This window comes from Lynx rufus, unplaced genomic scaffold (genome assembly GCF_022079265.1).
Source record: "Lynx rufus isolate CCGP_SWC_20201006 ecotype Redwood Valley unplaced genomic scaffold, mLynRuf1.p SCAF_12, whole genome shotgun sequence".
Lineage (NCBI taxonomy): Eukaryota > Metazoa > Chordata > Mammalia > Carnivora > Felidae > Lynx > Lynx rufus.
The window spans coordinates 2,800,263-2,816,321 of record NW_025814826.1 but is presented as its reverse complement, the minus strand read 5'-3'; the positions used below and the strand labels follow the sequence as shown (position 1 = coordinate 2,816,321).

Sequence of the window (16,059 nt, the reverse complement as noted above, 5' to 3'; positions counted from 1 at the left end):
GAGGGAAGGAGGCAAACCATAAGAGACTCTTAAATACTGAGAACAAACTGAGGATCGATGGGGGGTGGGGGAGAGGAGAAAGTGGGTGATGGGTAGGGAGGAGGGCACTTGTTGGGATGAGCACTGGGTGTTGTATGGAAACCAATTTGATAATAAATTATATTTAATAATTAAAAAAAGAGAAAATAAGAAATATCCTAAATCAGTAATATAAACCTGTACCTTAAAATCAAGAAAAAGAAAACTAAACTGAAGAGAAGCAGAAGGAAGAAATAATAAAGATTAGAGTGACAATTAATGAAATCGAAATTAGAAAAATGGTGGAGAAAAATCAGTGAAACTGAAATTTCTTCTTTGAAAGGTAAATGAAGAACTGTTAGCTAGACAAACTAGGAGTAACAAAGAAGGTACAGTTCATGAAAATTAGGAAGGAAAGAGGGAGTGTTACCACTGACCTCTCAGAAGTTAAAAAGATTATAGGGAAATATGAATAACACTATGCTAACAAATTCAACTTAACTAAAATGGACAAATTCCTAAAAAGTCACAAAATACCAAAGTGACTCAAGAAGAAATAGAAAATCTGAGTATAACCTTTAGTAAGTAAATAAATAGAATTAAAATCTTTTCACAAAAAGAAAAGAATAAAATCTCACAAGGGAAAGCCCAGACCCAGATAGCTTCACTGGTGAATTTTCATCAAATATTTAAAGAAAAAATATCAACACTTGATAAACTCCTCAGAAAATACAGAAGAAAGGAATCCTTCTCACCTTATCCTGTGAGGCTAGTATCACACAGATAAAGCCAGAAAGAAACATTGCAAGAAACCTACAGACCAGAATCCTTTGTGAATATAGACACACAAATTTTCAAAAATGTATTAGAAAAACACATCCAGCCAAGGGAACCACCTGGGTGGCACAGTCGGTTAAGCGTCTGACTTAGGCTCAGGTCATGATCTCACTGTTTGTGAGTTCGAGCCCCATGTTGGGCTCTGTGCTGACAGCTCAGAGCCTGGAGCCTGCTTCGGATTCTGTGTCTCCCTCTCTCTCTCTACCCTGTCCCCATCAGATTCTGTCTTTCAAAAATTTAAAAAAACAAAACAAAACACATTCAACAACATATAAATATTACACACTGTTGCTAATTGGGATTTGTCCTAGGAATGCAAAACTAATTTAACATCTGAGAAAAAATGAATAGTATATAGTATATTAAAAGAATAAAGGACAGAAATCACATTCCCATTTTAGTGGATGCAGATAAATTTGTGACAAAGCCCAACATCCATTCATGATGAAAAGGACAAAAGGTCATCTATGAAAAACCAACAGCCAACAGAATATTTAATAGTAAAAGACTGAATGCTTTCCCCCTAAGTCCGAGAACAAGGCAAGGATGTGTACTCTTTTCAGTTCAACACAGTACTGGAGGTTCTGGCCAGTGCAGTCAGGAAAGAGAAAGGAATAAAAGGCAACTAGATTGGAAAGAAAGAAGCAAAACTGTCCTTATTCACAGATGGCATGAGGGAGAGAATCCTAAGATCTACAAAAAGCTTTCAGAACTAATAAGCAATTATAGGAAGTTTGTAGGATACCGGATCAATGTTCAGAAATCAACTTTTCTGTATATGAGCTGAGAACATTTCAAAGCTGTAACTAGGAATATAATTGTTTTCTTAATAGCATCATAAAAACAAAGTAATAAATTTAGTAATAAATTTAACAAAAGCGCAAGACCTGTGCACTAAAAATTATAGTCCACTGCTGAGGGAAATAAAAAAATAAAGATTTAAATAAATGGAGAGACATCCCATGTTCATGAATTTGAAGATTCAATATTTGTTAACATGGCAATTCTGTTAAGTTGATATATAAATTTAATGTGAACTCTGTCAAAATTCCAGCAAGACTTTTGTGTGTGTGTGTGCAATTTAAAATTTTCATTTTAATTATAATTTACTTAGAATATACTCTCTGTGAGTTTTGTGTTCCAAAATCATTTGGTAAAGTTTTCTTCAATACGTAGCTGTTATACCAATTAGTTAGGTATGCTTATTTTAATTATCAGATTTTAGAAATGTTTATGTTTTTTCTTTTGATTTAATTTTCTTTTTGAACATGTAAAACATTTACATGATTTGAAGGTCATATCTGTATAACGAACTATATTCAGGAGTCTTATTTCTGTTTCTGTCCCCTCTCTTATTCCTTTTCACCTCCCTTTTTTTTCCATCTCATGTCTTCTACAGATCACTACATGTTGGTACCAAGAGCTCTTCTTCAATCCTTTTTTATTTAAATAACTGTATAATTATTCACTATAGCATACTATTTTGAAGCAGCCCCCTTGGGCTCAGTCTTTTGCTGTTAAAAATAATGTCACAGTGAATAGCCATGTGTATATGTCATTTTGTATTTTGCCAGTATGTCTTTGGAGTGGATTCCTATACGTAATTCAAAAATTAAATGCATTTGTAACCTTGCTAGCTTTTACCACATCCCTTATTTTGAGGCTGTGATTATTTACATTCCCTCGACAATGTATGAGAGTGTCTGCCTCATCACAGTCTTGCCAACAGAGTATATTGTCAAACACTTGGATTTTTTTCCAATTATATAGGTGAGAGGGGATCTCTCAGTGTTGTTTTAGTTTATATTTCTCTTATTATGAGTGAAATAGAGCATATACTCATATATTTAGAGCTCATTTGCATTTATTTTAAGTAAACTATCTGCTGGCCCATTTTTTGTTACCAGATTTTTGCTCTTTTTCCTTTTCTTTCCCTGCTCCTCTTTTTAACTTTCTGTGTAATAGTTTTAGGGCTGTGCATCTCTGTTGTGCTCAGTATCAGGAAGCTCTTCAGAAGAATTTAAATCTAAGACCGTGCCCAAATAAATGTTACAGAAGCCCATGTAGCATCTGTCCTGCAGCCTTACAGTTTTGTGACTGAATTACCTTCATCTAATATTTTTACTCTGGTTCCTATTTACCTTCGGAGTATCAGGATTTTAGAACCGGAAAAAGATTTTAATAATCATTTAGTCCTAACCTCACATTTTTATAGGTGAAGAAACTAACTGTATTCTTAGTTTATAGATGTATAGACAGAATCTTATAGATGATCATTCAAGTATCTTTCATTCCGGATAAGAACATAAAGGGCCAGATGAATGTATCTCTGTATAGGAAATACGAATGGCAGTTTGTTACTAGGAAGAGACTAGAATTTGTAAATTATGATCCATGAGATTCAAATTCTGGAATTGTGATCATCTTCAGGCCTGAGACTCTCCCATAGCCTCAGCTGTTTTCTAAACAACATCAGATTTGAAAGTAAATGAAAACTGTTCTTAATGCCTAAATTTGGCATGAAGATTTCTGGGGATGAGTATAATAATATGATTTATGTACAGATGTTTCTTGTTTTTCATGGTGTGTATATATATACACATATGTATATGCATATATATATATAATCTTTAAAGTTATTTTTTTAGTTTGTAGTCATTGGTATTTATTTTGCTTGTTTTATGTGTGGGCACTCAAAATATTTGTTCAAAGCAGGGATGTTCATATAATTTTCTTTTTTTCTTAGGAGTTCATGTGTCACACAATTAGCCCTTTTGGAAAGTGTGTACAGAATGTTCAAGAGGGATGACCTACTTTCAAATGTCACTCGCCAAGCATTTGTAGATCGCTGCCTTCTCACTCTGCTGTGGCACTGTAGCCCGAATGCCTTGATAGAATTCTTTAGCAAAATTGTGGTGGATGCCATTGATGTGTTGAAGTCTAGATTTACAAAGGTATTGTACATCTGTTATTAAATGTACTATTAAATTTTTTTTAGTGTTTCATTTATGATTCTTGAGAGTAAGACAGAGTGTGAGCAGGGGAGGGAGAGAGAAAGAGAGGGAGACACAGAATCTGAAGCAGGCTCCGTTCTCTGAGCTGTCAGTACAGAGCCTGATGTGGGGCTCAAACTTATGAACCGTGAGATCGTGTCCTAAGCTGAAGTTGGACACTTAACCAACTGAGCCACCCAGGCGCCCCTTAAATTGACTATTAATAAGAATTGATAAATCTCCTTGGCTGGTGTTCTTAAAAACTTCCGTATGTTCAGTCAGAAGATCTCTGTTGCTCAAGGAGCATTACTTCAACACTTTGGTAACAACTTGTAGTTACATGGGATCTGCGTTAGTTTCCTGAGGGTGCTATAACAAATTACCGCCACCATGGTGTAGAACAACAAAAACTTATTCTCTCATAGTTCTGCAGGCCAGAAATCAGTTTCCTCGGGCTGAAATCAAGGTGTTGCAAGGCTCCGGAGGCCCTAAGGGAAAACCCGTTCTTTGCCTCTTCCAGCTTCTGGCAGCTGCCAGCATTCCGTGGCTTGTGGCCCCATCACTCCTCTCCCTCCTTCTGTGGTCACATTACCTCCTCCTTTTCTGTCTAATTTCTCTCTGCATGTGTCGTATTGAGGGCCCACTTGGATGATCTCCCCATCTCAAGATCCTTTACTTGATTTCATCTGTATAGTTCTTTTTTGTCATGTAAGGTAACATTCATGGTTTCAGTGATTAAAATGTGGGTATTTGTATGTGGATATTATTCAGCCGAATACAGTCCACCTGCACCAAATGTTCCCTCTTGCAAAATACATTTATCCCATCCCAACATCCCCCAAAGTCTAGATGCATTATAGCATCAACTTTTAAGTCCAAGGTTGCATCTGAATATCATCAGCTCAGAGTCCTTTTTCATCATTCAAAACATATGAATCAGGTATGGGTGGGATTCTGGGTATGATCCATCATGGGGCAAAATTCTTTCCATTTGTGGACCTGTGAAACGAGAAAACAAATTATTTGTTTTTCTTGCCTGTAGAATTCAGGGATTATAGCAGCCTTTTTTCATTTCATTTTGTCTCTGTCCCTTTCAGTCCAAGCTGGTGGTGTTTCTTCTGGTATGACATTCTCAAAAACTCTGTAGCTCTCCTATGTATGCCTTAGAGGTTTACTAACAGGAGAGTCCTCCACAGATCTTTGCTGGATAATTCCATCTCTGTTCCTGGTTCTGATGAAATAATTGAGGGCATCCATGAGTCCCATGCTTAATTTCTTTAGCAGTAGTCCAAGATTGTCCAGCTACACCCTTGTTGTCTTTTGGAGCCACTTTTTTAACAGTGAATCTCCTAATGTTAGCATCTTTTACAGTCTGGATAAGCTGAGAATTTCTCAAATCAAGTTTTGGTTCTTTTTGCCCAGCAGTTCCTAACTCAATTTATCTCTTGCCCCTCACATTTTATTTTAAGCAGCAAAGAAGAAAGGGGGTAGCACCTTCTAAAAATTTGCTTGGAAATTTTTAGTTAAATATTCAAGTGCATGGCTTGTAAGTTCTGCTCTGTGTGCAGCCATAGAACACTATTTAGCTAAGTTTTCTGCCACTGTATTACAAGGATCTCCTTTCCTTCAGTGTCAAAAAATATGTTCTTTATTTCCTTCTGAGACCTCACCGGCAGCTACTTTAACATCCATAGTTATACCAAAGATGTGTTTATGATGATTGAGATGTTCCCTAAGACAATTTGGTTTTGCTAGCATGCTTTTTCACTTCCTTCTGAGCCCTCACCAGCAATGCCTTCGGTGCTGGTATTTCTATCAGCAGTCTCTGCAGGCAGTTTAGGCTTTTTCTGTCATGCATGGCAAATTTCAGCCTCTACCCATCATCCAATTCCAAAGTCACTTGCATATTTTTGGCATTTGTTACAGGAGATTAAACTTTTAATGCCAAAATGTGTGTTATTTCCTGAATCTTCAAGTAATAAATTACCATAAGCTTGGTGGCTTAGAACAACAGAGATTTATTCTCTCCCAGTTTTGGAGGCCAGAAGTCCAAAATTAGTTTTACTGACCTAAATTTATGGTGTTGTCATGGCCACGCTTGCCCCTGTGGCTCTGAGTGTCTACTTCCTGTCTCCTCCAGCTTCTGGTGGCTGCTGGCATTCCTTGTATGTGGCTGTGTCACTCCGACCTCTAATTCTGTCATCACATTGCCTTTTCCTTTCTGTCTCATCCCTTTATGTATCCTCTTATACGGTTACATATGATTTCATCTAGGGCCCACATGACCAATCCAAAATTGTCGCCCAATCTCAAGATCCTTAACTTAATCACATTTGCAAAGTCCTTTTTTTGCCTTATGAGAACTCATAGGTTCTGGGAGTTAGGACTTGGATACCTTTAGGAAATACCATAAATAGTTGAAAATCTTGTTTTTTAATACATTGAAGTTTCACCTGTTGTCATCATGACTTTGATAAGATTTTGTGTAAAAGTCCTATATTGATGCCCTAAGTTCTCTGTTTGGATATTATGTGTTATTTCCTGCCACATTCAACGTAACACATCAATATACCCATGTTTCTGACCCTTGGCAGTCTCCTATTGAAGTGATTCAACATGTTTGTTAAAATTATTTTCTATGTAAAGAGCATTGAGTATTAAATTGAATATTTGATATATTAAAAAACTATTTTTCTTGTTTGATGAGACCAAAGACAATTACTTGTTACTTTTCCTTAGCTAAATGAATCTACCTTTGATACTCAAATCACCAAGAAGATGGGCTGTTACAAGATCCTAGATGTGATGTATTCTCGTCTTCCAAAAGATGATGTTCACTCAAAGGAGTCTAAAATTAATCAGGTTTTCCATGGCTCATGTGTTACAGAAGGAAGTGAACTTACAAAGACACTTATTAAGTAAGATTTTTAGTTAATTTGGGGTTGTATTTGATTCGTTAATATTTTTGATGCATGTATTTTATGCACGTATATAATGTGAATAAATGTTTATTTAAATATGAGTTTTTATGGTTTTCTTTCTTGTGCACAAACTACTTAGGTGTACTTTAATTTAGCAGGTTATGGGTAACATGTTTTATCCTATACTCATCTTTTATAAGGAATAAAACTTCTTTTCTTTTATTGTTTTTTTCTACCATTTTCCTCCCTTAATAGGTTGATATATTTTTAGTGGCATGATTTACAGCACGAAGGGATTTATGTATTTTATTTTTCCTGACCTCCATTTGAAATTAAAGGAATATTGCATGTTTAAGCAGGTTTTCTGTAAAATACAAAGCAGTCCAATACATTTTCTCTAAAAGTGGCCTTCTCATGAAGTTCCCTCTTAGTTAATATTGACACAGACATTGCCAGGCCTCATTTGCCTTTCCCAAGCAAGCTGTTCCGTACTGTCCTCTTACCCTCACCCTTCTTTTACCTCCTTGGGGAATGATGTGCCCAGCATCCATTCATCTGCTCTAACAAGAGACTTGGGCGTCCTGTTTTATTTCCCTTCATCTTCATCTCTCCGGCCTGCATGTCTACCCTGTCAGTCATCACATCTGGCGGGGGTTATCTCCTCAGCACTCCCAAGACTGGTGCCCTTTTCTCATCCTCCTTCCTTCACCTAGCATTGTAGCGTCTGGTGTTCTTTGGGGAACCACTGCAGTGTAGTCTCCTTCTCCGTTATTCTCCCCGCTCCTGGGCTTGTCTCTATCAGTTTTGTCTGTGCTGCTGCTAGTCTGATAATACTTCTGCAGTGTGAACCTGATTGTTTCATCCTCCTACCTGAAACACTTCAAAAGAACCTCATCTTCAGTAACAGGGGCCAGCAAACTTTTCCTGTAAACGTCCCACTCGATAGTAACTATTTTCACGTTTGCAGGCTATATGGTCTCTTGCAACTACTGCAGTGTACTGGGAAAGCAGTCATAAACAATGTGGAAACGAAGGGGCATGGCTGTGTTCTGACAACACTGTTTTCAAAAGTAGTTGGCCATCTGGGCATTGTTTGGAGATCGCATTGTGCAGAATGCACTCCAGGCTCCTTAGCATGGCAGGCGAGCTCTTCCGGGAACGCCCGCCTCTCCACCTTCGGCTCACTGCCAGGCACTGCCAGTTCCCACCTCATCTTCTGAACACGCAGTGTGGCTTATGCCTTGCTGGAAGTGACACTTCTCTCTGCTCATAATCTTCACATAACTTAGAAATCAAAATTTCTCTTAAAACTTCGTTGGCTCCTTCGCCTGGGTTACTGTCCATCTTCCTTGTTTCCATGTCTTAACTTACCGTGCTTGTTGCTGTTGCTGTGCATACCACAGTGTGGTGAAATCCCTAGGCACTGTCTTCCCTCGAGGTGTGCATGAATATAGTGACTTGCTTGACTTTTATTTTTGGTACCTGGTACTGTGCTGGGCACAAACCTGACACTCGGAAAAGGCTAAACTGAATTGAGATCCTGTTGTCGGGCATTGTTGGGCTCTAGCGATGATTTCCCTGTTAGGTGAATTGATTTTTCACCTGGATCTACTCTGCAGATTGTGCTATGATGCATTTACAGAGAACATGGCGGGTGAGAATCAGTTGCTAGAGAGGAGAAGACTGTACCATTGTGCTGCGTACAACTGTGCCATTTCTGTTATCTGCTGTGTCTTCACCGAATTAAAATTTTACCAAGGTTTTCTGTTGAGTGAAAAACCTGAAAAGGTAGGCTTCTGAAATTTTCACTGTTGCTGCCATTGTAGGATTGCAAGTTAGATTATATGAATTAAAATTGTATCATAATTTGCACCTTCTTATAATATTAAAGATGTAGTTCTTTGAGTTCTGTATGTATATATTTTAAAGCCAAAATGCTTCCCCATGAATTATAAGTAGCGTTAACTCTATAGTAGCATCAGCAGTAACAATTTCCACTATTCAGATATTTTTATTACGACTTTTTGGATTTACAGAACTTGCTTATTTTTGAAAATCTGATTGACCTGAAACGCTGCTACACATTTCCTGTAGAAGTTGAGGTGAGTCAAATTTTTAATGGTGTTCCTAAGTTTAAAAAATTTACCAAGAGCTTATAGAAGAAAAAGCAATATGTTATGATGAACAAAAACTCCCAGTATCAAGTCTGCTTTGAACTATAAAATCTGGTAGTTTAATGTAGTTCAGCCTCTCAGGCACCTATAAAAACATGACCATAACTCGACTTTTTGCTCTTTTAACTAGTAAAGGATAGAAAATGGCAATAAAAGGAGCTGGGAGGACATATGCCAGCAGTGTTTTGCTGAGTTAATTTATCTGTTCTGTGAAATTGAGATCCATCCAGATACAGAATTCTAACGCTCTGGCCCTGCTTGGGTGATTTGGCAGGATAATGGGGGTGCTGTGAGCTGACTTCATGTGGATAAGTGGAAAACTTGCTGTGGCAAACGTGACAAGCTTGATTTTAGCCAAGCTGAGTTTGACACGCCAACCTCAGCGATTGGTAGGAGATTGTCACTGCAGCTTTTCACAGCCCATTGGAAATGGGAATTGGGTGGGCAGAGTGCCAGAGCTCTGGGTTGTCTGGGTCAGGAACTATCATTCATGTTCACCTGCCTAGCTGCTGACCTCGACCACATCTAAGTCGTTCATGAGTTCGTGTAAATGGTTGCTTCCTGCCTTGTGCCCTTTTGGAACAAGACTGGGAACTTTTCTCAAGGTGTAACACTGTTCAAAGAACTAAAAATCCAAAAAATAATAGCACTAGTGTATTAAGCATTCAGACACTTGGTATATGTCACTTCTAAACTTTGCAACAGCACTGTGAGGTGCTATGATATACCATAACCATGCAGTTGAGGAAACTGAGCTCGTAAGTAAAGTACAGACTGTTAGTAATTTGGGCCTGTGGCTGCCACATCTTAGCCCACCCTGGGTCCCCAAGCAATTTGGCAAAAAAATTATTTTTGCAGGTTGGCAAAGTTTTATTTATTTTTAAATGCTTATTTATTCATTTTGAGAGAGAGAGGGAGCACGAGCAGGGGCACAGAGAGAGAGTCCCAAGCAGGCTCTGCACTATCAGCACAGAGCCCGACTCGGGGCTTGATCTCAGGAACCGTAAGATAATGACCTCAGCTAAAATCCAGTTGGATGCTTAACCAGCTGAGCATCCAGGTGCCTCAAAAAATTACCTTTTAAACAAGACTTTTATCAAATTTAAAAGCATTAAAAAATATCCACAAAGAAATACAGGTGAGTGCCCTTAAGGAATGCTTTTCCCACAGATTCTCACAGAACCCCACTGAGGCAATTGCTACTAAACTAGAAAATCGTGATCAGGATTTTACAAAGTTTTAAGTGGTGTATTTGTTTTGCCTGATAGGTTCCTATGGAAAGAAGGAAAAAGTACATTGAAATTAGGAAAGAAGCCAGGGAAGCAGGAAATGGGGATTCAGGTAGGTTGTTTTTAAAAGATGAGAAAGATTCTAATAGTTGGTATTTGTTACGTAAATAAAAAATATTTTAAGTACACCAAAACATTGAAATAGAGTTTGAAAGGTTTTACGTGGCAAGTAGAATTTTACTTTGAAAGAAATTTAATCAGCTAAACTTTTACCTATGTAGAAAGATCTCAGAATGGCCAAAGAGGGCTGAGAAATGGTATGCTTTTTCTTAAAAGTGCAAGATTGGTTGATAGTTATCTATGTTTGTATATGGATTATGTCTGTATGTTGTTTAAATACATTCAAGAATCTGTGTTAAAATACAGATCTCATCCTGCCATTCCTCTGCTCCAAACCTCTGTCAACTCCCACTTCCCTGAAGACAGAGCTGCCTAAGACCCCTGACCCACCTGCTGCCCCCCTGCTACTCTCCTGCTCACTCTGCTCCAGTAGCACTGCCCCCCTGCCTGTACCTATAGGCACCAGGCTCCTTTTGGCCCCAGGGCATTTGCACATGATGTTTCTTCAGCCTAGAATAATCTTGGTCCCAGATATCAGCGTTTTGTTTAATGCCAGCCTTTGAAGGAAGTTGTCCTGGCTTCCTGTTATAAAATTATCTGTCTCTTGCTCCACATGCTCCTTGTTTCATTTTTTTGCTTAATTTTTCTTCATACCTTTTTTTTTTTCCTGACTTGAGGATAAATTTTGGACCAGTTTTGTAAATTCTTTACATTTGTGAATTGGTTGTTTTTCAGTAGTATCTTTTCCCACATTTATGTTAGACTTTTTATGCAGAATGTACCCCGTCAAAATTTTAACTGCAAAGAAATTCTGTTAACATCATATTCAAAAATTGTATGTGGTTTAACTTAATTTCTTTGTCCATGACAGTATAGAATAACCGCTCACTAATGACAAAAGCAGGAGGAGGTGTCTTTTCCCCATTTCCTTTTTGCTTTGTTAATCTGGATTATCAGTGGAGAATCACAGGATTGATAAAAGCCTTAGTTAACACAGTCTTTTAATTTTATTAATATCATTTGAGCTTAGAGAAAAACATTTTTTACTAATTTGAATAAATGTATTTTGTTCTTTATATCTTAGGTGGCCCTCATTATATATCTTCCTTGTCGTATTTGGCAGACAGCAGCCTGAGTGAGGAAATGAGTCAATTTGATTTCTCAACTGGAGTTCAGAGCTATTCATACGGTTCCCAAGACCCTAAATCTACCACTGGTCATTTTCGGAGACGGGTGATCACATGTCACATATTAAAAAATATTGTTGGCGTTTATAAAGGAATGGGGCTTCATACTTAGGGGAAACTAGTTCTGTGTCAGTAGTCCTCAGAGAATAGCGTGCGGAGAATTTTCCAAGATCTGAGTCCCAGCTTTCCATCCTCTAGATTCAGCAGTTGGATTTTGTCAGTACAGGAAAGAAAGCTGTCTGCAAGGGCTGATTCACAGTAACCAGTCTCCATGAGATTACTGTTTTAAATCAGAACTGCCTTTAAGGGTTTCCAGTGAGAAAGACGACTACCATACTCAGAGGTCTTGCTGGTATGACTGTTGCATTCTCTCTCTACAGAAAACGAAGAAGCTGTTTGAATATTTGATGTTATCTAACTGAGATAACTGAATGCATCTGTATTCGCAAATAATAGCTTGACCTCATAAACAGACAGGAAACTTGTAGGTAGACAGACACCTGTGCACCTGCACAGACACACACATGTGTACATATGTGTAAAAGCATGAGTTCCACAGATACATCTGATTCCTGTCCAGGGTTCATTCAAGTTTTTTCCCTTTCCAGTTTCTTTGATATGCACTAACTTCTTTCTCTCAACCCCTTTTCTTTCCTCCATACTGATGTCCTCCCGGAGTGGGTCCTGACCCACAGGCGGGCACCTCACGCTCTCCTTCTCCATCCCCAGACATTGCCAGGCAGCTCTTGCCCCCTCTGGTCTGCCCAGCGGCTTTTTGCCCGAGGAGGGTGGGAGCAGTGCAGCGTTTTTGAAGTTGAGTTTGTCTGTACCTTACGTTGCCTCTTGGGTTGGCTTCTCTCTTTTTTAATGACTGTTTCAAAGAGGAGCCATTCATTAGTTCTTTCACCTAGGTTATGTCTTACATCTCTGCTGGGCAATAAAAGAGTGTGACTTTGTTCTGTTATGGCTACACTGGCTAGTGAGACTCCTCTTTTGTGAACAGGCCATTTACATTGAGGCATCTTGGGTTCAATCCTCGTGCCTTCAGTTTGATCGCATGACTGAGTCCTAGTTCAGATGTATCTAGTCCTTGTGAGCAGCATCTTGATATACAATAATTTTTACGGAAAAACCTGTTGAGTAGATCTGAATGCAGTCAAATATTGTAACTCCTTTGACACCTTACCAAGTATATGGAAAAAGGGACATTAAGATTATTCTAATTGATTTTTGTGGCTGATTGAATGTGGTTTTTTCTTGTCTCTTATAAACTTGATAGTGTGTAAAATTTACTGTTTCAGTGCTCATTTAGCACTGTTCCTAGTAGAACATAACATCACTTCCTGTCATTTCTAAAACCCCCAGTTTATAGAAATTATCCATTGTCTTTGGGAGGAAAGAGACCATACCCACAATGGTTATAAGAAGACTCCTTTTCCAAATACTGTACATCTTTGGGAAGTGATGTTCTGAAATAGTTCCTGCTACCAGGGCAGACAGAATTACAGAATTATGTAGGGCCATTTTATTCCTCTTTCTACTCAGTTTCTGTAAGCACTTTAACTGTCTAAAAATTTCTTCTTGGGATTTCGCAAATCTTTCTTTTCTGAAAATTATCTTCCTGGGAAATATCCAGATAAATTGTTCAGCTCTGTGTGTGTGTGTGTGTGTGTGTGTGTGTGTGTGTGTGTGTGTGTAAAATTTACTATGTATATAAAACCTCAATTCATTACATTTATAAAATAATTATCTCTGCTATAATTTCTAAGAGAATTTTAGGGTCAACAATGGTTTAAAAATTTTGTTCTTTTATTAAAGTATCAAAGCAAATTAAGGACTTTATGAAGTTTTTCAGAGAAAAACTCATTTTCAGTTTACTGAGAAAAGAAATGTTGGTAAAAGTTTATCTTAAAATTATGTGTCAGTAGCTCCACTTTCTCCATAACATGGCAACTAAGAATCATGGAGACTATTGTTCTCAAGATATTGAGCATTCTTGGGCCTCCTAGACAGAAACATTTGGAAAGATCTTTGTGTTTGTACAAAGCAACACATGTCTGCATGGATGCTATAACCTGAGTATGACCCCCAAGGAGATCTCTCCCCCCATGAGGAGATCAGAGGAGAATTATGTATCTATAACTTAAGGAAGATATGAGGTCCTGTAATTTTTTCTAAGTTGTTTAATAAGAAAGCCTAATAAGTATATTTGATATTATTACCCAAGTATCGTTGTTACCTAAGTGTGTGTTTTGTGATATTGCCCCCAAAGTCAGAATATCACATGCACTGAAATTTTATTATTTTTAATTTTTTATTTATTTTAGAGAGAGAGAGAGCACAAGTGGGGGAGAGGGGCAGAGGGAGAGAGCGATAGAATCCCAAGCAGGTTCTACACTCAGTGTGGAGCCTGACAGAGGGCTTGATCCCATGACCCTGGGATCATGACCTGAGCTGAAATCAAGAGTTGGATGCTCAACCAACTGGCCCACCGACCCAGAGGCCCCTGTATACTAATCTAACAGTGTACTCTGCATCATCAGATTCTAACCTTTTCCTAGGATTATAAAGATCCTGTGATCCAAGATGCTGTCCTGGAGTTAGAAATGGATGAGCTTAATCAGCACGAATGTATGGCAACCATGACAGCCCTGATTAAGCACATGCAAAGAAATCAGATCCTACCTAAAAGAGAAGAGGTTTGTTTCTGCTAATCTGATGGTGTCTCATTTAATACTGTTTATTGCTGTCACAGTAAGAATGAACACTTAATGTCAAATACCAAATTCTGTATCTAATAAACGTGATTTTTGTTGCTTGTGTCTTAAATTTTTTAAACAATTTTAATGTTTATTTATTTATTTTGAGAGAGACCAGGGGAGGGGCAGAGAGAGAGAGGGAGAGAGAGAATCCTAAGCAGGCTCCATGCTGTCAGCACAGAGCTAGACATGGGGCTTGATCTAACGAACCCTGAGATCATGACCTGAGCTGAAGTCAAGAGTCAGATGCTTGACTGACTGAGCCGCCCAGGAGCCTCTTGTTACTCGTCTCTTATTTTGTCATCTCATGACAATATCATGATATCTCATGACATCTAAGTGTGAAGTTATTTTATTCCACTTTTTAAGGTAACTTTGAATGGATTATTTCAGGGTTCAGTGCCAAGCAGTCTTCCCCCTTGGATGAAATTTCTTCATGACAAACTAGGAAATCCATCAGTATCATTAAATATCCGTCTCTTCTTAGCCAAGCTTGTTATTAATACAGAAGAGGTAAGTAATTTATTATTTCTTTAAAAATTCTTTGCAGTTTTATGTATGTACTTAAAACTCCTAATAAAGAAATGATGTAAAGGAACAGAGCATGACATTTTTGTTCTCTGAACAAATTTGTTCAACATCAATCCTTTAATCATTTTTTCAACTTGAAAATTAAATTTTATTGTGTTAGAAATGATCTTTTTATAAAGCACATGTGTTGGCACTTTCTAATGGGTTCCAGCCTAATTAGTTTATAGGAGCAAAAATGGTGAAAATATTCCTATTAATGATATTTGAAAAAGACCTGACTTTTAGATAATTGCTGAATTTATCGGTTGGTTTATGTATAGCACCACATCAGGGGAGACCTCTTCCACTGGTGGCAGTTAGGGAAGAGAGCCCTTGAGTGACGTGAAAAGTGCAGTGGGAATTTATATTCTGTGTATAAAGAACACTGTGGACAGAGACAGCATCTGACAGAGCCAGGCATGTCTCCACTGACAGCACAGACCATGGGCACATGGTCCAGAGAAGTGTGGCCACATGGCTTGGGCGGGTGAGCTAGGCCAGGTCATCAGGATTCATGCAGAGGGTGCAGCTCATTTGTTGAGCAGTGAGGAGCCACTGATGGGTGCCAGGTGGAATGATGTGATCCACGTTGCTCCATACAAAGTCCTTTGAGGCAGCACTGCAAATTGAGGGGCTGCAGCAGGGCCCGTGTTCCCCAGGGTCACACCTGATTTCTAGCTCCCAGGGCTGCTGTAACAGTGGAACCACAGACCGGGTGGCTTAAACAACAGAAACTGATTGCCTCGTGGTTCTGAAAGCCAGAAGCCTGAGATCAAGGTGTTGGTGGGGATGGTTCCTTTTGAGGGCTGGGATTGAGAATCTGTTCCAGGCCTCTCTTCCAGTTTATGGTGGCCTCAGGCATTTTTTTTTTTTTTTCAGCACATAGATGCTGTTTTTCTTGAGTCTTCACATTGGCTTTCCTCTTTGCATCTGTCTCAGTACGTACAAATTTTCCCTTTTAATAAGGACATTGTCATTGGATTAGAGCCCATCCTAATGACCTCTCATAACTTGATAATCTTCAGAGACCCTATTTCTAGATCAGGTCACATTTATAGATGTTGAGAATTAGTACTTCAGTATCCTTTTGGAAGACACAGAACAACCCATAACGCTTGGGGTCACATGTGATTTCTAGCTCATGTTCCTGAGTGCTGACTTGATGGCTACCAGAAAGGGAGCTGGTGTCTTTATTTCTGGGTCATTTCTTGGTAGCCTGGGAGTGGGTAAGCAGGTTGACAAGGAAGCATG

The 16,059-nt window shown here is 38.5% G+C and overlaps 1 protein-coding gene across 1 annotated transcript in view; it reads left to right on the top strand.

Annotated features, from left to right (window-relative positions):
• Positions 1-16,059, top strand: part of PRKDC (protein kinase, DNA-activated, catalytic subunit) — a 205,897-nt gene that overhangs the window by 89,900 nt on the left and 99,938 nt on the right. The window contains exons 41-48 of the mRNA XM_047073912.1: positions 3,602-3,809; positions 6,588-6,766; positions 8,389-8,557; positions 8,806-8,871; positions 10,212-10,284; positions 11,377-11,525; positions 14,041-14,178; positions 14,632-14,751. Coding sequence (XP_046929868.1) covers positions 3,602-3,809; positions 6,588-6,766; positions 8,389-8,557; positions 8,806-8,871; positions 10,212-10,284; positions 11,377-11,525; positions 14,041-14,178; positions 14,632-14,751 — 1,102 coding nt within the window. The remainder of the gene's footprint in view (positions 1-3,601; positions 3,810-6,587; positions 6,767-8,388; positions 8,558-8,805; positions 8,872-10,211; positions 10,285-11,376; positions 11,526-14,040; positions 14,179-14,631; positions 14,752-16,059) is intronic.